This window comes from Anastrepha ludens, chromosome 5 (assembly GCF_028408465.1).
Source record: "Anastrepha ludens isolate Willacy chromosome 5, idAnaLude1.1, whole genome shotgun sequence".
Taxonomy (NCBI): Eukaryota; Metazoa; Arthropoda; class Insecta; order Diptera; family Tephritidae; genus Anastrepha; species Anastrepha ludens.
The window spans coordinates 37,944,434-37,968,452 of record NC_071501.1 but is presented as its reverse complement, the minus strand read 5'-3'; the positions used below and the strand labels follow the sequence as shown (position 1 = coordinate 37,968,452).

The 24,019-nt window shown below is 36.6% G+C and overlaps 3 protein-coding genes across 5 annotated transcripts; 2 read left to right on the top strand and 1 right to left on the bottom strand.

The window, feature by feature from the left end:
• The first annotated feature begins 4,380 nt into the window (after nt 1–4,380).
• LOC128865133 (DNA replication licensing factor Mcm6) lies at nt 4,381–7,300 on the top strand. The gene is made up of 4 exons (XM_054105147.1): nt 4,381–4,636; nt 4,691–4,834; nt 4,898–5,784; nt 5,850–7,300. The coding sequence occupies exons 1-4, from the start codon at nt 4,545–4,547 to the stop codon at nt 7,211–7,213; spliced, it is 2,487 nt and encodes an 828-aa protein (XP_053961122.1). The 5' UTR covers nt 4,381–4,544; the 3' UTR covers nt 7,214–7,300.
• Nucleotides 7,301–7,853: 553 nt separating this feature from the next.
• Nucleotides 7,854–9,096, bottom strand: LOC128865134 (proliferating cell nuclear antigen). The gene is made up of 2 exons (XM_054105148.1): nt 8,817–9,096; nt 7,854–8,752 (listed from the first exon to the last, which is right to left on the bottom strand). Exons 1-2 carry the CDS (start codon nt 8,922–8,924, stop codon nt 8,078–8,080), a joined length of 783 nt encoding a protein of 260 aa, XP_053961123.1. The 5' UTR covers nt 8,925–9,096; the 3' UTR covers nt 7,854–8,077.
• Nucleotides 9,097–11,867: 2,771 nt separating this feature from the next.
• Nucleotides 11,868–17,399, top strand: LOC128865132 (uncharacterized). 3 transcript variants are annotated; one of them, XM_054105145.1, is made up of 5 exons: nt 11,868–12,226; nt 12,292–12,427; nt 12,493–13,886; nt 13,944–14,047; nt 14,109–17,399. In XM_054105145.1, exons 1-3 carry the CDS (start codon nt 12,028–12,030, stop codon nt 13,826–13,828), a joined length of 1,671 nt encoding a protein of 556 aa, XP_053961120.1. In that variant the 5' UTR covers nt 11,868–12,027; the 3' UTR covers nt 13,829–13,886; nt 13,944–14,047; nt 14,109–17,399. The 3 variants fall into 3 exon arrangements, with proteins under 3 accessions (XP_053961120.1, XP_053961121.1, XP_053961119.1); XM_054105146.1 differs by having other exon boundaries at nt 13,947–17,399; XM_054105144.1 differs by having other exon boundaries at nt 13,944–17,399.
• The last annotated feature ends 6,620 nt before the right edge of the window (nt 17,400–24,019 follow it).

The window sequence follows — 24,019 nt, the reverse complement described above, 5'->3', positions numbered from 1 at the left end:
TGCTATGCGAACCATCCAGACACGAAATCAAAGTTGCCATTCATGACATTGGAGCCCAAACAATCGAAAATGTGCTTAAAAATTGGGTTGATCGAATGGCCACTTTGGTTAAAAATATGATTATGCAATTTTATTTGAAATCTTTTTCTAATCGACTTAACTGAAACACATCCATTCTTTAACATAAAACAACACAGTTATACTAAAAAAACGCAAAAACAACGTTGACAAAAGTGTACTTACAGAACCGGTTCCCTAGCTTTTGTGATAACGGTAAAATACCGTTCGTCTAATTCTTTCCCTTTCTTATGTTAGTTTAATTGCAATTTGAATATCTAAGCATCTACAATGGCTCCTCGAAAAGAAATGTCAGTTGACGTTAGAAATTTAGTTATTCAGCACAGGAAAGAAAAAAAATTATTTGAGGAAATTTCAGAAATCTTAAACTTAAGTCGTGCAACAGTCCAGACCATTGTAAAAAACTTTAAAAATAATGGTTCCACCAATAATAAGCCGCGCAGTGGCCGCCCGAACAAACTATCTCGCAGAGACGCCAGCTTGATTCTAAAAGAAGTGGACAAAAATCCAAAAGTTTCTGCTTCGAAATTGGCCGAGGATATAGCAAGCTCATCCAACAAGTGTGTTCATCCAAGAACAACTCAAAGAGCTCTGAACAAAAACGGCTTTCATAGTAGAACACCACGAAAAAAGCCTGTTATTTCTGAAATAAACCGTAAACTTCGCCTGCAGTTCGCCAAAGCACACAGGAAAAAGGGGATGGATTTTTGGCAAAATTGGCAATATTGGAAGTCAATCGGAAATCTTCGGTGGATGATTTGAAGCTTGGTCCAGGTTGGGTCTTTCAACAGGAAAACGACCCAAACATACAGCACACATTGCGAAGGATTGGCTGCTTTACCCTTCTCAAAGGCAATTAAATACACCAACGCAAAGCCCAGATTTGAATATTATTGACCATGTCTGGGAAATTATAGATCGAAAAATTAGAAAAAATCTCATTTCAAACGCTTCAATACTCAAAGATCGACTAATAGAACCTTGAAACAATATAACTTCTGCAGAGTTAACAAATTTAGTCGCCTCGATGCCACGACGGCTTCAAGCTGTAATTAATGCTAATGGTCTACCAACTAAATACTAAGAAGCAATATTACTTAGAGTTAAGTGAAGTTTTTCACACTGGAGTAAGATATTTGTGTACTGTATGTAGACTTTTGTCAACGTTGGTTTTAGGTTTTTTTGCCATAGCTTTGCTATTTTATGTCAATGTATGGATTTTTTTAAGTTTATAATGATTGGAAAAAGCTTTCAAACGCGGGAAGAATGCTGCCCTTAATTACATGTGCTGGTAAGGCAGAGCGGCCTAATGATCAATATCCATACTCGTTAGAGGCGAATCTTACTCGATAACTTTGTTGTTGCTTTCGCATGCTATTTTTTTAAGTTAATCAAGCATAGAATAGCGAGCGGTGAAATAGCGAATAGAAGAGGCTTTATATTATGTAGAAAGATTTCCTCTTCTTCAAATGGCGTTTTAAAGCTAATAGAACTGTTGCAATGGGACCGTTGAGCCCGTTGCGGCAACGCATTTGACTGACGTGACGTGTAAAACGCACTGTGGTGCCACAATGAAAGTATTGCCCCATATAAAAAATATAGTAGCAGATAGATTTAATAGAATTTATGTATGTAGTCGGACAGCTTGGTTAAGCCTAGCCTTTTCTCTTATTGCATCTCAATTGAAGTATTCGACAAAAGTAAGTGACGGATTTGGAATAATACATATAACATAGGTACAATATAATTTAGGCTAAGTATAATGACTTATTTAATAAAACTTGTTGAAGATGTTAGGGAGTGGTTCAGAGATAACATTTATAAGTTCTAATTATTCGGAAACAAATGTTTTGTAATTATTTGCCTTCAAAGTGCCCTCAGGAACTTTCACTATAGCTTGGCACATTACAATATAAATTTTTATAAACTTCACTTAAATTCACAAAACATACACTGACGCGCGTGTTTTTGCTTATTTTTATACTTATACTTGAAATATTGTAATGGAAATTAAGTGCAAATGCATTTACCAATATCATCACTTTCCAATTTTAAGCGAAATAACAATTCAATTGAATTGACAACAGTATAGTGCAAATGAAAATGAAAATATGAATATGAAGTACTTCTGTTCAGCCTTGCTAATACGGATTTGGGTTTATTGTGCATCCTTACTACACAGACCGAAGGCCGCCCATGCGGAAAGAAGCTCTACGCAAAAATACTGTTAATGGAGTTGCAGTGATGAGGGATATTATTTTGAAGTGTGGCCGAAGGCCAAAAAATTTTATTCTTAACTGTGTGCTAAATTCTACAAATTTACAAAAACTCAACTAGTCGATACTCTTGTAAAATTCACGTTTATATATTTATACTTTCGAAAATGTTTCTCAACTAAACTAAAGCAAAAAATACTGCATTTTTACAAACGGTCTTCCAGTGAGCATCTCTGCACGCAAACTTCGTTTTTATTTGAGGGGTCTGACAACATCAACTTTTCACTAAACTACTTTAACAATAAATTACTTAAACACTAAAAGCCTTCGGAGGATGGGGTTTTCAGTTTCAAGATGGGGATACACCCCTTCATATCTCCTTTGCAACCTTTTTTCAAAGCGATCTCGATCTCGATCAAACAATTTCAAATATATGCTCGTTGTCAAAGTAGCATTTCACACAAAAAAAAATTATTTTGATGTTTTTTGCTTGTTCCATTCAGTAGTGAGTTACAAGGTGTTAAGAATGGAAGACATTTTACAGTTTTTCTTTGATAAAGGCGAAAATACAAGTCAGTCCGCTGAATTGTGAATGGTGTTTATGGTGCCGCTGCTGTAACAGCTAATAACGTGGAGTTTAGATTTCGGCCAAGGACTGTCACTCCAGCAGCATTCCCCGTATGTAAGTATAGGGAATGTTTATGCTGTTACAACAACAACAACATCGGCATATTAGTAGTCGTAGCTTTTCTAACTTCAGATCAACCATAAATCAGTTTACGCAAAATTAAAAATAAAACTAATGGATTTATTTTTCGCCAATCTAATATATTGAATCTCTTTCGATTTAATTGAAAAAAAGTTAAATCTAAGTTACAAATAAATACGAATGTATGTACATAATTTTTTTTTAAGGATGCTTCAATATTTCTGAAGAAAGATTGAAGACTTATTTGGCCAGCTTAAGAGCTAAAAGGCCAACTCCAATTGCGTGAATTCTTCTACTTTGGATTTTTTTTGCATTTTCTTAAAGTATAATATTTTAAAAGAGGAGGAGCTCGGATAAAGGGGTGTACGCGCCAGTTTTATATATATATTGTATATATATATATATGTATATATATAATATCTTAAAAATATCGTGTGAAAATTTGATGTGAATCTGATAAATACTTTTCGAGTGATTCAACAATTAACAAATGGCGCTGGGGGCTCCGGAGCGGATAGCAAAACTTTAAATGCGTTTTTCTCAAAAGTATGTTTTTTGAACTGGTGATCACTGTAAATTTCAATAAAATGTATGCTGCTTTTGAAAGACATAAAAATCTCGTGCCTGATCGAAGGATTTTTTCAAAAATTTAAATTTTTTTAACAAATAATTGTCGGTTTTTTTCGAAAATCTGAAAATTACTTCTTGAGGCCGCCATATTGTTAATTTTGAAAAAAAAAGCTTCCATCAGGCACAAGAATATCTATTAATAAAATTTATTTCTCTTGTCCGATTGATTTTAGATGAATCTTCAAAGACTTGCGACGAAAAATGCAAGGGACTTCTGGAGAAACGGGCTCCACACAAACAGGGATAACTTTTACAATTATTGATTTTTTTTTTTTTTAATTTTTCTTAAGTCAAGTTGAAACATGATGTATTAATGTTCTGCTTTTGTTTTTTTTAAATAAAGCAATTGTCTAGCAAAAAAAAATTATTGAAAATCATCATTTTTTCGGGCCTCTGAGTACGCCCAACCCCATAAGTTTATTTGAATGCCTGTGAGAAAGGTTGTGATGGTATTGTATTCGGTTACATTGGTGTTTCGATAGAATTCGATTACTGATGAGTTATTTCGTATACGTGGGTACTTGTTTCTTGCATTCGTGTATTTGTTGCAGTGAAATATGATGTGGTTTGTGTTTGCAGTCGTATTGCATCTTTTACATTCATTGTTGTTGTATTTATAAGTGTGCCTTGTTTGTATTTGATTGCTTTGCCAAAGTCTGGTATAAAAAGAGAGATTCTTTGGCGCAAACAAGATAAAAAATCAGAAAATCTAGTACCGTTTTGAAGAATGTTTTTTCACCTTCATGGCATCACTGCTCGGTTGACGATCAGTGTGCGCGCCAAAATAAGGACCTCTGCTGTCAAATTCCATACAAACATCAACTGTCGTCAGCGTGTTTGGGAAATTCTGCGTTAAACTTGTAATAAGCAACAAATTACTTGTACTTTCCGCGATAATCTAAACAAAGGTCATGGATGTAGCTGATGCACATATTGGTCAATTGCGTGTAAAGGATGAGGTGGGCCTGCGGTGCCAGAAACTTTTTCAAGATTTCTTGGAGGAGTAAGTAGAAAGTAATGCTTCAATGGATTACACTAATATCCAATATTCTTAAAGATACAAGGAAGATGGCGAAATCAAGTATGTGAAACCCGCCACAGATTTGGAGTCGCCAGATCGCTATACTTTGGAAGTGTCGTTTGACGATGTGGAAAAGTACAATCAGAATTTGGCTACTACAATTATTGAAGAATACTATCGGTAAGTTTGTGCAAGAGCAAGAATTAGGACTAATGGTTTCAAGTAATGTTCTTTTATTTTCAGTATCTACCCTTTTTTGTGCCAGTCGGTTTCCAACTTTGTTAAAGATCGTTGTGGCCTGAAAAACGAGAAGGAATGTTATATATCTTTCACCGATGTGCCTACGCGCCATAAAGTACGTGATTTAACAACCTCCAAGATAGGCACATTGATACGCATTTCAGGGCAAGTGGTGCGTACACATCCCGTGCATCCCGAACTTGTAACCGGCACTTTCATGTGTATAGATTGTCAAACGGAAATACGCAATGTGGAGCAGCAATTTAAATTCACCAATCCAACCATCTGTCGCAATCCTGTATGCAGTAATCGACGCCGTTTCATGCTGGATGTGGAAAAGTCGCTTTTTGTCGATTTCCAGAAAATACGCATACAAGAGACACAGTCGGAGTTGCCGCGTGGTTGCATACCAAGATCAGTGGAAATTATTTTGCGTTCGGAATTGGTAGAAACTGTGCAAGCTGGTGATCGTTATGATTTTACCGGCACGTTGATAGTGGTGCCCGATGTAGGTGTATTGAATATGCCAGGCGCTAAAGCTGATACCGGTTCTCGACATAAGCCGGGCGATGGGCCTGAAGGTGTATCCGGCTTAAAGGAGTTGGGCACACGTGAACTCAACTATCGCATGTCATTCTTGGCTTGTAGCGTACAAACAACAACAGCCCGTTTTGGCGGCACCGACTTGCCAATGTCTGAAGTCACAGCGGAGGATATGAAAAAGCAAATGACTGATGCTGAATGGAACAAAGTTTACGAAATGTCCAAAGATCGTACTTTGTACAATAATCTTATCACCAGCTTGTTCCCCTCCATCTACGGTAACGATGAAGTCAAACGCGGTGTTTTGCTTCAACTCTTTGGTGGTGTCGGCAAGACCACGCATGAAAGTAAATAAAAATTTTGTTTTTAATTTGCGCAATGTGGCATTTTACTAACCCTTCCATATTTGCAGAAACAACTTTACGTGGTGATATCAATGTATGTATTGTTGGCGATCCTAGTACGGCAAAATCCCAGTTTCTGCGTCAAGTTGCCGATTTTTCGCCACGCGCCGTTTATACATCAGGCAAGGCCTCCTCCGCAGCTGGTCTTACCGCCGCTGTGGTGCGTGATGAGGAGAGCTTCGATTTTGTCATCGAGGCTGGCGCACTCATGTTGGCCGACAATGGTGTCTGCTGCATTGATGAGTTCGATAAAATGGATCCACGCGATCAGGTCGCCATCCACGAAGCCATGGAACAGCAGACAATATCTTTGGCAAAAGCTGGCGTTCGTGCTACGTTAAATGCGCGCACGTCCATTTTAGCCGCCGCTAATCCCATTAACGGCCGTTATGATCGTACAAAAAGCTTGCAACAGAATATACAACTGTCAGCGCCTATCATGTCACGTTTTGACCTATTCTTCATACTCGTAGATGAATGCAACGAAGTGGTAGACTACGCGATCGCACGCAAAATTGTCGATCTACACTCGCATATTGAAGAATCCGTTGAATGTGCGTACACGCGCGAGGAAGTGCTGCGATACATAACATTTGCGCGTCAATTCAAACCAATTATTGGACAAGAAGCTATGAAGCTGCTGGTTGAAAATTATGGCCACTTGCGCCAACGTGATACAGGTATTGCTGGTCGTAGCACATGGCGGATCACAGTGCGTCAATTGGAATCGATGATACGACTTAGTGAAGCAATGGCCAAACTTGAATGTATGAATGAAGTGCAGGAGCGACACGTTAAGGAAGCTTATCGGTTGCTCAACAAGTCAATTATACGTGTTGAACAACCAGACATTCACTTGGACGATGATGAGGGGAATGAAGATGCATACATTGGTGATGTGGAAATGGAAAATAACGCTGCTGTTGTCAATGGCGCTAACAATTCCATCACCACGGAAGGTGCAAATGGTGAAGACGGCATTGAGGTGGGTGGTACCCTTTTACAAAAGAAGAAGCTCACGCTATCTTTTGAAGATTATAAAAATCTATCCACAATGCTTGTGCTGCATATGCGTAATGAGGAAGCACGTTGCGAAGCCGAAGGCACAGATTCTGGTATGAAGCGCAGTGATGTTGTCACTTGGTATTTGGAGCAAGTAGCCGACCAAATTGAGTCCGAAGAAGAGCTTATCTCGCGCAAACATTTAATTGAGAAAGTTATTGATCGCTTGATATACCACGATCAGGTGATTATTCCTTTAAAGACAACCGAGTTGCGACAACCCGGCAAAAGTCCGCGGCGCACCGAGGAAGAGGTGGAGGAAACGGATGATCCACTATTGGTCGTGCATCCCAATTACATTGTCGAATAACAAACATGCAAGCAGGCATTCACTTCATTTCAACATTTTTGCGCTTTGTCAATTTAATGTAAAATATAATTAAGTTTTATTTTGTTATGTACGCATTTTATTTGCAACGCCAGTTCACTTTTGAGTACAAATAAAGAAAACGTTTCTAGAAAAAAATTGGGGTTAAGAAGGTGTTACAGAATTAACAGAAACACACACCTTTCAATATAAAAACAAAAATCGGTTTCAAGAGCCGAGTTGCGCATGCAAGAATACTGATCGAATAGGATGTGAAGTAAAACATCCGGGCAAGGATCGTTGTTGTTATTGTAGCAGCATAAACATCCCCCCATACTCGTACGGGAAATGCTGCTGGAGTGAGTCATCAGTCGGATATAAATTCGGCCCGTTCCAAAATCGTAGAGCCGACTGTCGTAGGAACAACAGCTACGTTAACTGCATTTTTCGAAAATATATAGAGGCTACAACACAACAAATTAATGACTTGGTTTTATATCTCTTTAAAGCTGTTACCCAAGCAATGAAAAAACTTTAAAGACGCCTCTTATAAAATTCATTGCCGAGAATTTACCAGTAAAATCTCATACCAAGGCGGAAAAATTCTAACTATGTACTATTTCAAATACTTAAAGGCCATTAATTGTACTCAATTGTATTCTAAATTTATTTAGTAAATTTGCAGCAATTGCCTTACATGGTAAATGCAAATGTGTTATGTTTGTATATATTGTTTCTGAAATCTAAGCAATACAGACGGTATTATTACATACTTTAATCCTTAAAATTAGTTAATATTTAATAGTTGCTTATACGAAATACAAAAGTGAGATATACCAATTTAGTGCAAAGGTTTGCAATCTATGCTTAATTCTCGTCATCTTCGATCTTCGGCGCCAAATAGTAGCGTATATGTCCTAACTCAGCTATACGATATTCAACCACTAGTGGCACATCGGCCGACATCGACAGCTGCACCTGATTTGAGAGTGGCGTCGCCTTTGTAAATGCATTCAAGTAACGACAAGCAAATGTTAATACGACTGGCTCTTGCATTTCGATCACGATTGCTTCGTCTTCTTTATCGACACTTGAAGTTTGCGCCAATTTCACATTGGCTGAGCCAACATCACCCGACGCCGAGAATTTTACACCTTCCTTAGTGCAGCAAATCACTACAGATTCACTAAATTGCGCCAAGTCACGACAAATTCGGGCAAATTCCATTGCTGGCATGCGTACAACACAAGAATAGTCAGTTTCCGGTATACCCAAATGCTCCTGATCTAAATTCATCAATTTCATTTCGTAGTCAGACACCTTTTCTTGATTCTGTGACTCGAACATAAATGTTACAGTATCGGCATTGTCCTGCGCTTTGATTGTTACAGTATCATCGTTGTTAGCGCACTTCAAAATTTTTGCCATGCTGCCCAAATTCATGCCCATCGAAAGGTTGCGATCACAGCGGAACTTATCAAAGCCATCCGAACGTAGCGTCAATGAAACAAGAGAGACGTGTGAATTGTCCATAGCTTGCAACTATAAATGAAAATTTTTAAATATCGCCAAATTAAAAAAAAACACCAAATCTACCAGCACTAACCTGTATACCAGAATCACTGCAGTCGAAGGTGCCTTCATTGAGCAAATCTTTGATGGCGTCCAAGATTTTTTTGAGTATAGTCGCATTGTTCAAACGAGCTTCAAACATTTTGACGAATATTTGTTATTGGACTTTAAAACAGAAAACAAAGCAATAAATTTTTGCTGAAATTAAAGCGTAGATTTCACAACTACAAGACACGATGAAGTTTTTCAAATGATTATTCGTGCAAAACTCAATTCCGCTCAAGGAAAGGCAAAACGCTTGTTTTGGCGCCAAATGTCAAAAGGTAAGGAATGTCAGCAGGTTTGACGTGCAGGGTGACATCTAGAGTGCAATAGTAATGAAAAAGTAAAAGATTGTGTGCAGCTTGAATTGGAAATAAAATAAAAAAAAAAAAACATTCTGGGATGGAATATATATTTGAAGTACGTTCACATATGTATTAATTACCAATAAATCCACAAAATTAATCTACCCATATATATATGCAGATTACCTGCAAAATTGACAATCAGCTGTCAATACTGTTTTGAAAGGTTTTTCTTCATAGAAATTATTTTGGTGGAATATTTCGGTGTTTTTGGTTTGCTTAATTATTATTAACGACATGTATAAAAGACAAGTACGGGGAATATCGTAATTGGCTGCTAATAATAAGCAGTTAGAGGAAATCCGTAAACGACGCTTACTAAGGTTTCAAAAAAAAATGGCAGCAAAACGCTTTCAAAATTCGAAGTTGCATTTTTATAATAAGTAATAAAAGGGCACCCGTTAATGGGCACACGCTTTTTTTACGTTATATAAATGCATAATTAATAATACCTAACAAATATTTTATTATAATTATGTCTACAAATCTTCTTTCCTTGCCGGCATTATTTTTATTTAGTTTTTACTTTGACGTTTTTCTTTACACTCGTAAAAATAATGATCTATTACACAGAAAACACAGGGTTGTGCGTCAAAAGTTATGGTTATTAATATTTTATAATCTCATATTTTGGGAGAGAAACTTTGCTTAGGAGATATCGCTTTTTAATTATGTATTGGGAGTTAAGCACGAAAAAGTAGATCATTTAATTATATGTGAACGTATTATAATATATATATACGTATATATAGAACGGACTGCCGGCTGAGCTATTCAAACATGGCGGCGAGGAGCTGGTAAGGTGCATGCATCAGCTCCTATGCAAAATATGGTCGGATGAAAGCATACCTGCCGATTGGAATTTAAGTGTGCTCTGCCCAATCCATAAGAAGGGCGATCCTGCAATTTGTGCCAATTACCGCGGGATTAGTCTTCTAAATATCGCCTATAGGGTTCTAGCGAGCGTATTGTGTGAAAGGCTGAAGCCCACCGTCAACCAACTGATTGGACCTTATCAGTGTGGCTTCAGACCTGGAAAGTCCACCATTGACCAAATATTCTCAATACGCCAAATCTTGGAAAAGACCCATGAAAGGAGAATCGACACACACCACCTTTTCGTCGACTTCAAAGCTGCATTCGACAGTACGGAAAGGAGTTACTTGTATGCCGCGATGTCTGAATTTGGTATCCCCGCAAAACTAATACGGCTATGTAAGATGACGTTGCTCAACACCAGCAGCGCCGTCAGAATTGGGAAGGACCTCTCCGAGCCGTTTGATACCAAACGAGGTTTCAGACAGGGTGACTCGCTGTCGTGTGACTTCTTTAACCTGATGTTGGAGAGCATCGTACGAGCCGCAGAACTTAATCGCTCAGGCACAATTTTTTATAAGAGCGTACAATTGCTGGCGTATGCCGATGATATTGACATCATCGGCCTTAACAACCGCGCTGTTAGTTCTGCCTTCTCCAAACTGGTTAAAGAGGCAAAGCGAATGGGTTTGGTGGTGAACGAGGACAAAACGAAGTACCTCCTGTCTTCAAACAAACAGTCGGCGCACTCGCGTATCGGCACCCACGTCACTGTTGACAGTTATAATTTTGAGGTTGTAAAAGACTTCGTGTATTTAGGAACCAGCATTAACACCAATAACAATGTCAGCCTTGAAATCCAACGTAGAATCTCTCTTGCCAACAAGTGCTACTTTGGACTAAGTAGGCAATTGAGCAGTAAAGTCCTCTCTCGACGAACAAAACTAACACTCTACAAGACTCTCATCATGCCCGTCCTAACGTATGGCGCAGAAGCTTGGACGATGACAACATCCGATGAAGCGACGCTTGGAGTGTTCGAGAGAAAGATTCTGCGTAAGATTTTTGGACCTTTGCACGTTGGCAATGGCGAATATCGTAGACGATGGAACGATGAGCTGTATGAGCTTTACGACGACATAGACATAGCGCAGCGAATAAAGATCCAGCGGCTTCGTTGGCTGGGTCATGTCGTCCGAATGGATACAAACGCCCCGGCTTTGAAAGTATTCGATGCGGTACCAGCTGGTGGTAGCAGAGGAAGAGGAAGGCCTCCTCTGCGTTGGAAAGATCAGGTGGAGAAGGACTTGGCTTCACTTGGTGTGTCCAATTGGCGCCGGTTAGCACGAGAGAGAAACGACTGGCGCGCTTTGTTAATCTCGGCCAAAATCGCGTAAGCGGTTATCGCGCCAATTAAGAAGAAGAAGAACGTATTATAAGGCGAATCTGTTGCAAACCAAAGTACAGATTAATGAGGTTTTTACTTAAGTGATTCCATTATGGAAAGGCGGTGAAGGCTATCGCTGATAATTTTATGATAAAAAACAAAATTTTAATAAGCAAAAAACTTTTTTTTAGATTTGCATATAAAATTCAAACTAACAGCAAGAATGGTAGAGAGAGATAGCAAGACGAATTGTCTATTATTCTTGGTGAAATAGAGTACTCAATTCGCCTTGGGCCCAAAGCAAATCCATGTTTGAATAGCTGCATCTACAAGAATGATAGAAGTACTCAATTCGCCTTGATCTCAACCGGTATCAGTCGGTACAGAGAACGTAAATTCATATGAATTTGAAGCTCTGGCCAGTATGTTAGGTTTTTCGAAATTCGTTTCTCACATATTCGCTTTGCCGCACTTTTATGCTATCATTTGCAATTCTGCCGGAATTGACTTTTTTATGGATTTTCGTTGCAGTTTGTTCAGTCTTCCTCAGGATTTTCACATTTTTGTAAAATTAGCAATAAAACTTGGAAGAATTAATTAAAAACTAAAATAATGTAAAGGTGTGCATTTAAGCGATGTCGAATGATTATTATGCAAATGTATCGGGGACGCCTTCGTGCTCCTCATCGCGTTGGCTGACTGAGGAGGTTTTCAAGCTGATCGATATGGTGCAACATGATGAAGCCATTTATAATCCTCGTCACAAATACTACTTTTGTCGGCCATATGTCGAGAATTTTTGGCGCGAAGTTGATCAAAAACTGGAAAAAAACCGTAAGTATCGGCAAAGTACCTAGGTGAAGAAATTATGTTGAACAGTTAGTGTTAATTAAATGCAGCCGGCGCTAGTCTCGCAAAATGGACAAATTTGCGTATATCATTTCGTCGGGAATACACAAATTATTTAGAAGAAAAGGTACCACCATGTTGGACATATTTTGACCGCATGTTTTTCCTGCATCCATATCTAAGAAAGTAAGTGGTTAGGAATAAAGTTGTATATTATATATCCTTATTTATTCTTTTATTATTGCACTCAGAAAACATTCGCAGCCTAAATCGCTCGACTCACAAGTGCAGGATGCATTGGTACGCATCAGTTCTTTGTCAGATCGTTTGCAACGGGAACGTACCGCGGCAGTAGCTGCAAATGCGGCTGTCGCACTTGGCGGCACGAGTGTTACCGGCGATGTGAATGCGTCACATTTGCACTCCCAGCAGTCGCATCAGCAGCCATTAGATAATTATTTAGAATATTTTGATGATCCCGAGCAGAATAACTCAGATGATTTAGACGATGTTATTGATGATGAGCAGCGGTCACGATTTCGGCATACTGAGCAACACTTGCATACACTCAGTAGTGACATAAAATCTGAATGTGATGATGTCAAATCAGATGTTGATGACTATGAGCCCGAATCCGCTGTGCGACCAGACGAGGAAGATAATGAGTTGGAAGAGATGGAAATGCGTAATTTTATGATGGATTCTTATGCCAGTAGCAGCACACATATTCCTCCAGAGGATAGGCGAGCACAGCTGCGTGTGCAACAACTGATGCGCTTGCAAGCGCGTTCTTATCAAGATGAACTGCGTATCAAGCGACCACGCTCTCAAGAAAGCATAAGCAGTACACAAATAAACAATGGAGGTAGTGGCAGTACTGCCAGTATAATTGGTGGTAACGTGCACAATAGCGCCAGCGCTGCAAACTCTGTGGGTGCTACTGTTAGTGGACATCCACGTATGCATTGCTCAACAGGAAACACTGCACCTGTGCACACAAATGTGTCATTTGTGCGACCAACACTTGCCAAACCTATGGAATTGGTCAGCACCACCACAAGTAACAGTGGTGGCAGTGTAGGCTTGAGCATTGGCGCTGGCGTTAGTGTTAGTAATTCATTAATGAACAATACAAATAACGAGGGAGAATTGAATGCCAGTAGTACATCCAGCGCTAACAGTCAGATTGCAGCATCTTCAACGGTTTTAAATCCGCATCAGCGACATAGCACTACGGCCCATCACAGCCACAATTTCAATCATCATGGCAGTGGCAGTAGTAATGGTTCTCACCATCGTTTGGAAATTGCGGCCATCTCTTCTGGTACTGGTAGTGCTGCTGCAGGTGCAATTGGAACAGGATCTGCTGGCGTATCGGTGTCGACGTTAATGAATAACACACCAGCAGCCACTGCACCAGCGCCAGTGGCACCAAATCATGTGGAGTTGTGCGATTGCAAAATAGATCCTGATGCTATGTTTCTCATGAGTTTGCTACCCGATATACAAAAATTAAATGGGCGAGATCGAGGAAAAATCAAAATCGCATTTCAGAATATACTGCAGGACTACTTGTATCCGGACTAGGTGTGCATCAATTGCTTTAATTTAATGTACTCGCTTAAAAGTCATATTTCGTTACAAGGTATGTAATTTCTAATTTCTTCATATATATACCAGGAAAAACTGTTGTTTCTTTCAGAAGCATACAATTGAAAATAGCGGTTTCGAAAGCAAGCAACGTCGCCAACAATAAAAATTTAATGGAAATGAAACGAATGTTTTAGAAATGTGCTAATCGTTTATGTAAGTGGAAGCCTATTATTTATATTTATGAGGCGATGAACAAATTTATAAATATTTTAAGGTGCTAAACACTAAAAACTTGGTTAATCTTCGGTAGTACGAAAATACCCAAGCCCATGACGTATCTATATAGAATCCAAGCATTAGGGATTTACTATTAAGATGATTTATTTCTGCACCTGCAGTCTTTAAACCCTACCCTATAGCTTTAGAAACAATTAAACATTTTTGAAACACAGTCGCCAATACTTTACCTTTAAATATGTACTGCTAAAATATGTAGGTCTGTTCATGAAGCAAATAGTCTGTAACTATTGTTACAAATTATCACGTTTTGGTGTACATGTACCCAATAAAAGTAGGGGAAAACGAGAGAGCAAAATGACATTTCATTTTTAAGGGAAGTTGCAAGTTTTTACTGGTTAAATTTTTATTTGTAAGAATTTGTACCGAAGCTAATCGCAAAGTAAAAAAAAACTCGAATTAAAATTTGCGAATTGCAATTGCTAAAGGAATGCTCTTCATCGACAGCGATGATGAAATGGAACAAATTATTGTGGACAAAATGAAGTCATGAGATTTCGAAGCTCGTTATTTTGCGTTTTCTTTGCTTATTATTTTTTTTTTGTTTTAATTTAATACGAGGTGGCTCAAGTGAAAAATATTTTAATTTTTGTGATTTTTCCTGCCAACAATTAAATCAACTGTTCTTAAAACTTGCAAATGGGTACTAGTTTTGTGTTCATGTACTTTTTTTGGTATTTTTTTCTTTGAGAGACAATTTTCGGAAATTAAGTTACAGGCAAGTTACTGGATAATTTTTACATGAACAGATCTCATAATTAGCTGATGGCGCTGAACAAAAAAAAAATCTAGTCGAAAAAAATGGTTTATTTCATGTCTAATAGCCTAAGTAAGACCTTTTAACAGCAAAATTTTGAACAAAAGAAAAAAGCATACGATTCCCTCATATTTTATTATTTAAGTATTTTATTTATAGAACATTTGCAAATGTGATCCTTAAAATATTTTTAAGCCTACAAACATATATATTTAATAATAAGTATAATAGCACAATTTTTGAATATCCCGCAGTAAAAATGGGACAATCACTCAAATGTTGGTGCCTACGCTGTTGGGCGTTAATTTACTATTAACTTTTGGCACCAGTTCTTAAATATTTACTTTTGTCTACAACTTACGTCATTCGAAAAGAACATTTGGAGGAAAATTGCTCGCTATTAATAAAATAGGAGGTGCCTATTTGTGATTGCCGAATCAGTATAAACATTTTCGGGTTGATTGTCAGGAAATTAAGCAACTGAATCTGAAAATGGTATTTAAAAATCTGAGAAAAACGCTTTTTTGGATCCAACCATATCGTAGCATATACTCAATTTTCGAGACCTAGTATTTATTGAACAATTTTGGTGGGAAAATATTTTTTAAGTGTTTTGCAAAATATTTAGGCGTAGGCGAATGGGTTGGTGCGAGACTACCATTCGGAATTCAGAGCGAAAGAAGATTCGAATCTCGGTGAAAGACGAAAATGAAAAAAAGTTTTTTCTAATAGCGATCGCCCTTCCGCAGGCAATGGCCAACCTCCGAGTGTATTTCTGCCATGAAAAAGCTCCTCATAAAAAATATCTGCAGCTCGGAGTCGGCTTAAAATCTTAGGTCCCTCCATTTGTGGAGCAACGTCAATACGCACACCACAAATAGGAGGAGGAGCTCGGCCAAACACCCAAAAAGGGTGTACGCGCCAATTATATATATATAAATTAAATATATATATATACCTATATAGGTATATATTTCTACAGGTGGTTTAACACTTATCCTGTATTCAAAAAAAGTAACGTACGTGACATAAGTGGGTCAATTTTGCCCAATGGACGAATGAATAGATTTTGATTTTATTTCAAGGTTTAAAGTATTTTTTTATTTAATAAATTATAGAATTCAACAAGTTTTATTTAAAAAATTAGAAAATTCAGTTAAGTAAGTACAAAAAGGTGTTCTTATGGCGATTTTAAGCAACTAGTACATAGGATAGATGTTTCAGAATGAGTCTTACAAATAAAGTTTTCGCAGCTTCCGCATTTACTGCTATATTTCGTACTATTTGATCGACTTGGACAAATAAAGCAACGACCAGGTTTTAGACTTGTAGGTTTCGGAGTCTTTTCAGTAGTTTCTGCTGTTTTTTAAGTGTTTATTACGATCATTTTTGCTGCACTGCTTCGGGGGAGTACAGATCTGCGCGAAATTTCCTGTAAAATAAGTTCATTTCCGAGCTCTTCTAGGAACAAACGACGCTTAATTTTTTTATTCTTGTTCCATTCAGTGTTTATTTCTCTAAAAATTACAAAAGCATTGTATGCACTTATATCCAACATATTGTAAAACAAGGACTGTGGCCATCGATTTGTCCTTCGCTTGCAGGTGTATGTCCTAATAACTTGGTCTAGTACATCGACCCCGGATTTAGTTTTGTTGTAAAAATCTATGATTTCTGGCTTTTCAGTGTTGGGATTGATTTCAACATTATTGTGGAGAGTACTGAGTAGATATACAGCTCGATTCTTTTTAGGCACATATCCAACTATTGTGGTTTTGTTCTTGTTATCAAAAAAGAAGTGTGAATAATTTTCTGGTTTATTTTTTAACTTTGTAATTTCCACAGGCAAAAACGTTTTATTCTTTCGAACCGTACCAACTAGGGTTATCTTACGTTTCAAAAGTTCAATCCCCAACTCGTGAGATGTAAAAAAATTATCGCACGTGATATTACGACTTTGTATATCCTTCACTAGATCGAGTACAACACGACGCCCCTGCTCTTTCTCAGGCTTACAATTTCGATCTTTACCTCTATACACCTGCAGCGACCATGCAAAACTTGTTTGGCTATAACACAAGGCCCAAATTTTAATTCCGTATTTTCCAGGCTTCGATGGGATATATTGTTTGAAAGGACAACGTCCGCGAAATGTAACCAATTGTTCATCGACTGTGGTGAATTCTCCAGGATTATAATTTTTTTGGATGTTACATTCCCAGCGATTCCAAACATCCCTGATTGGCGCCAGTTTATCTCGCGCTCGCCTCTCATTCCGGTCAGATTTCTTGTCGAACCTCAGGACTCTGGAGATATTCTGAAATCTGCGTAAAGTCGTTGTTGATCTGAAAATCGGACGGTCCTTAGAATCATCCCACAAACTTTCGAGTGCTTCTCCATGTGATCGAAATACACCTGCTAGGAGCAAAAGTCCAAAATATGCTTCCAAACTAATACCATCTATTTCGACTTCTACTTATATAAATATGTCTTTCAATTGCAAGTGACTTACCTTCTATATTAGTCATCTCAATGATTATTTTCACCACATCGGGCGGCATAAATAACATAAATGAAGATTTTATACCATCGGTCCGAGCAATGGCATACCGTGTAGTACCAGGTGCGGTGGTAATAACATTTTCTACAGCCCGCCTGCCAGCTCCGCTTGCAACTGATTGGATATTCCACATATATTTTCTATCCTTAGACGGAAAAGCTCCTGAAACATTATGCTGAAGGACAGAATTGTTCTCTTCGTCTGTTTCATCTGATAAATTGGGATCGTAAAGGGGTTCCACTTCTGATATCTGGTCTTCTTCATCATCACTTTCGGTATCGTTTGGTGCTTCATCATCCAAATCGGAGTTCTCTAGAAGGGCTTCAATTTCTTCTCTATTCATACTGAAACATAAATAAAACACAACCGCACTAAAAACACTTCTTACTAATTCACAAAATAATATTGATTTCACTTTTTTACATTTACTTTATTCCTTGAGAAAAACAACCGGACGATTAAAGAATTTTTTACAACTGAGCAAAAGATTGTAAACATCGCATCATCACGCGGCTTAAATTTTCTTTTATTTTTCAAAGAAAATTTTATTTTTCAAAGAAATTTTATATTTCAAAGAAATTTTATTTTTTCATGACTTTATCCATTCAACTCAACTTAAAAAACCAAAACTACATCGACTCATATTTAAGGGGTTATACGCAGTTATGAAGCAAATAAAAGACGGGTTGTCAAGGATTTATCCTGAAGAAACTTCGGAATATTTTAATTTGAACATTTTTGGCGGTTATAAAAGCATCCTTCAAGAACGTAACAAAATTTTTATGAAAATGAAAATGTTGATTATAGAGCGCGCTGCAGGCGATTTCTGGAACCTCCTTTAAAAAAAGACGATTTACGGTGTACATCGTAACTCAGGATTGGATTATCTGAAATCAAAATTATTGTAATATATTAGATTATCTAGTAATTAATCGTTCGGCTAATCAAAATAGTAAATTTTCACAAAATGGCAGCTTTTAAAAGAAATGATTTCGATTTTTACGTTAAAATTTGGCCGTAAATTGATTATAAAATGGAAAATAAGTATCAGATTTACAAAAGGAACGATTAATTACTAGAAAATGTTTCTTTAAAGATTGAGTTAATGTCATTAACTAGCATAGTACATGAATCATAAAAGGGAAGTTGTGAAACAACTATAATCGGACAGCCAACAGTGGCGTGATCTCGATGCCTTTATATACATAGATATTAGAAGGAATGTGTACAGCTATGTTAAGCCGGTGAATAATATAATACATACATACATTAGTAAATACCTTAATAAATACAGGGTACATAATAACATAATTAATAACATAACTCATAACTCGCGCGAACAAGTTATTAAATAACTAGTATGTAACCCCCGAAAATCGGGTGGGCTTTTTTCCCACGGAAAGTAAACAGCATATGTGACACTTTTATATATTAAAAGTTATGATGATTAGAAAAGTGTATATTTTTATTCATCTGTAATATGTAAGAACTTATGCATATAACATTTTTAAAATTTTTTTCAGTTAAATCAGTATTTTTTTTTTTTTTAAATTACTTCATTATAAACTACATTCAACGTCAAGTTTTCGTTATTGCCCATTTGAACTCGTATATTTTCCCAGGATCTAACCCGGCTTAACGCAACATAAAGTTGGCCCTGAGCAAAGCAATCCTCCTTTAAATGAAGCCCCACCCTTGATAATGTTTGCCCCTGGACCTTATTTATTGTTATGGCGAAGGCTATTTTAATGGGAAATTGGCGGCGCTTCAACGTAAAAGGAAGTGTGGTTTCGCTCGGCTGCAAATTTATACGAGGCAATAGAAATCGCCTTCCCTCAGCCTCTCCGCATAACACTTCCACGTGCAAACAAATCGGATGCTTTTGTTTTATGATTAGTCGTGTGCCATTCACCAACACAATTATACAATTTTTTTTTGCCATTCGTAAAATTTCTTGGATTTGCAAAAGTAAAATTTTTTAAAAGGATCAAACGCACACAAAATTTTTAAATACATACATACGTTTATAAATTGTAGTTCAATTGTACCATATATAATATGTATGTGCTTCTACCAATCATATCCAATACGTGACGTTTCAAACATTTATCACTTACTTACCTGCTCTATTCCTCCACTTAAAGTAGGAACTCTTCTACGAACTCTTCTTGGTCGTCCTCTAGGCATATTTTAAAATTAAATATGGATGTACTTTTTTCTTAAAATAAATTCTATTTTGCGTCTGTCCAAAACTCTTTCTAATTTGCACTGTTACCGTTGTTTTAAGTGAATTGACAAATTTCAAGTTTGATAACTTTACACGCAAATATTTCATGAACAAATTAACGAATTTTAGTTTTTATAATTTTCCGGAAATATGCTCATCAAAACCTTTCTTTTGATATATATTGTATTTCATATCTGTACATATTGTAGTTTAGTCAGAATAAGCGCCATGTTTTAAAATAACACTGTGGAACAAATTCAGGTGAGCAAAAATTAGGTCCATTCTGAGAGTGGCGAGTGAAAATAGAAGCGAAATTAGAAGACCCGTATCGCGCCGTTTGTTTATGTTAGTTCGAATTTTTTTTTAATCGGCCTTCGAAGTTTGCAGTCAAATGCCGATTTTCAGTATATTGTTTATATGGTTTTTTGGCTATAACTCGTCGACTAATTGATATTTTTTCAATCTGTAAAAGCCAAATTCTTGCTAGAGACCTGTGCAACAATTACAATTTTTGAAAAGATTGATTTCGAAAATTTTTGTGGTACTTATGAAGCAAAATGTTGGAAAAATTATTTTTTTTCATGTTTTTTGAAAATATTTTCCACAAAACTAAGTGTTTTTTACTTTTTTTGTGGTCTATAATATGCTTCTCAGTTTCTTTATTGAATTTCATTTGAAAAAAAATTGTCTTAGTCGATAATTTGCGCTTTAGGCATACAGTCATAATACAAAACTTGCGTTTTTTGAGCTTAATATTAATTTATTTCTCATTTTTTATTTACCAATTTTGTTCAGTGTTGGTTTTGAAGAAACATAGAAAAAGAAAATATAAAAATATGGAAAAAAATATAATTTTGAAATGTTAATAATGAAAAGTTTTAAGTAGAAAAATAAAATTAATTAAATTAATAATTTGGCCAGCTGTCGTTTAGCAGGCGGCTGTGGATCAACATCACTGCTCTCTCTAATGTCTTGGTCATCGTCATCATCATCAGAGAGATCGATTATTTCGTCCAACAGATATTCTGGATTTTCATCTGTGTCTTCCCCTTCTTCCTCTGTTTCCTCGTCTTCCTCTTCTTCAAAGGTGTTTTTATACCACCAACAAATTTCAGCGAGTATCGCATCTGGAGATTTCTTTCCTCTGTACCTGAAACGAAAATAGTTTTCAATCGTTAACATGTTTAAATTGTGCACTCTGACCAAGATATTAGAAAAATCTAGGAATTCAAAATATGCACACTCTATAGTTACCTTATTTCAAATGGAAGCGCAGTTTGGTGATGACGTTCGCGTTGCTCATCAGATTCAGTTGGCAACTGTTGAGCGAGTTTTTCAAGATGCTGATGCAAGAGATGAATTTTGTATGACATATTAACCCCAATTTCAGCGAAAACTGCCAACATGTTTGCAACAGATTGCCTGTAGTTTTCTTCGCGTTCTTTACCCAAAAGTCCTTTGATGACTGCTTTCAATGCGAGCCATGCATTTAATTCTCGGTCTGCCAGAACCTACTCAAAATCTTGACGACTCATTAGTTTCCGTATGTCGGGACCATTAACAACCCCTTCCTGAATTTTGGCCTTACTTAGTCTTGGGAAAAGGTCTTTCAAGCGGTTGAGTACTGCTGGTCTTTTTGCGATACATTTCAAAAAATTTTTAGCAATGCCAAGTTTAATGTGGAGCAACGGCAACAAAATTTTCATTTCAGGAACAAGACTTTCGTGTAACCTATTGTCATTAGGTCATTTTCGCCCAATTCGACTACTCCAGTTATGTTGTTTGTACTGGTTTCTTCCTTTAATACCTTCTCCGTATCGTGAACCCCAATCGCACAAAAAACACGGATATTTTGGACGGCCAGATGCTGTTAAGCCTGTAATCAAGGAAACTACTTTGAGGTCGCAGCAAATGCGCCATTGGTGTTCGTTATATTTGACTACTTCCAGAATGTCTTTCAATTTATCGAAAGTTTCACTAGTGTCAGTGCTATACGCAATCGGAACAGAATTCTTGAAACTTCCCTTTTTAATTACTTCTACCGAAATCGATATTTATTTAATGGTTTTGGGGATTTTTAATTACTATGTGTTTACCAGGAATTTTGGGTTTTTTTACATTAGTTTTATGTAATGAATGTGTGTATATCGCACAAATTTTCGACTGATACTGATATTTTAGATAAGAAAAAAAGCGAAAAACAATGAGTTGCTTGCCAGATATTAAGAAATAATAAGGAAAACGTTAATTTTTCGAACATTTTGTGACTTTCGTCTAAGTAGCTGCCAAAGTATTTAATCCCGTAATTTTCTTTTCAAATTACATTTATTTAAGTAACTGAGAAGCATATTATAGACCACAAAAAAAGTAAAAAACACTTAGTTTTGTGGAAAATATTTTCAAAAAACATGAAAAAAAAATAATTTTTCCAACATTTTGTTTCATAAGTACCACAAAAATTTTCGAAATCAATTTTTTTCAAAAATTGTAATTGTTGCACAGGTCTCTAGCAATAATTTGGCTTTTACAGATTGAAAAAATATCAATTAGTCGACGAGTTATAGCCAAAAAACCATATAAACAATGTACTGAAAATCGGCATTTGACTGCAAACTTCGAAGGCCGATTAAAAAAAAATTCGAACTAACATAAACAAACGGCGCGATACGGGTCTTCTAATTTCGCTTCTATTTCTATTCTTCGCCACTCTCAGAATGGACCTAATTTTTGCTCACCTGAATTTGTTCCACAGTGTAATACTATAGAAGATAAAAGTCGAGAAGTTTCACCAGATTATATGAAGCATAAAAAAAGATATGCAACTTTTACGGCAGCCTGCACTAAAGCTGTTAATTGGTCAGCATTCATTGTATTTCTTTTTGAAATTTTTAGTCTGTTTATTTTATCTAATAATTCGTCTAGTTTGCAGTCGTTACTGCTCATTAAATCGTTGCAAAAAGGAAAAGAGGAGACAGAAACAAGCCAAAGTTGCTCAAAAACTACAGCACTGTCACGTTTTACACTTTTACATTATAGTTTCACAACGAACACTCTACTTACAGATTTAGATTCTTTATTAATTTTATATATTTCATTTATCCTGCTTGTGTTATCCTTGTATATTGAGCTCGGGTTGCCCTGCTCGTGTCAATCGTATCAGCAGTATAATATCAGGCTCCTCAACAGCACACTCCACCAAATAGTATCAGAATCACCAACAGCACGTACCACCAATTAACGATATCTTATCTCGGGATAAGTTTGCAGGTTTCGCGGCCACGCACAATCGCTTTTATTTTTATTATCCCTTTTTACATTTTTTTTGTTTTTAAAATAACGGTACAATGCACGGGCTTCAGTTGGGCGTCACTTACTTTAAGTTGAATGTTAACTTTATTGAGTCTAATTCCAAACTACTATTACAAAGTGAGTTACGCCTTATATTACCCTAACTGCCCTCACCATTGTCGCCGTGTCTTGTTATTGCATCTTTTCTGCACTCTCTTGCTTAGGTATTGTGAGTGTGTTGAGCGGATCACACGGCTAAGCTAATATGATATTTGTTTGTAGCCGTCGTTATTGGTTAATATTCAGAATAAACCTTGCCCCAAACACGATATATTTCCCATTTACATAACATGGGATTTTGCTACTTTTTGGAATAAACTTTTTTCTCTAGTATGATAATTTACAGCTATGAAAAACACATATTCTGATGTCAATTTTAACTCTCTACAAAAAAGATCTCTAATAATTTTCCGATAAATTGACTCCTTTAAAAGTTAATCGAAGTTAAAGTTGCACCACAAAAAATAGTTATTTGCGAGAGAGAAAAACACGTGTAAGTGCGCTAAATAGTTGTCCAAAGTAATTGGGACAGAACTCAAGAAAAAATAAGCAATAACAAATACGAAAGAATTATAACATTTATTTTTTGGGCATTTGAAGAGACCCATAAATAACTCTTATCATGCTGAAAACAAAATTAAGAAAATCTGCACTCCCTTGGAAGTAACTACACATAGTAGAAAAAGTCTGCGTTCACCTATGCAAATATTCTTTGCATTAGAAAAAGTTCAAAACAATAAATATTTCAGAAATTTTTTTTAATGAGTTTTATTAAGTTCACTTAAACGTAACTATCACACATATTTCGCTACCAATAACAAAATCAAATTTAAAATGAGATCACATAAAATTAAAAAGGCCATTCAAACTAAACGGAAAAAGTTTGCGTTCACTTCAATAATAATAAAATAAAAGGCTTAAGATCATAGAAATGTTTTAAAATTAATAGCTAGTTGGATATCCCCGGCTTTTTATGACTTCTAGGAGGCGTCTTTT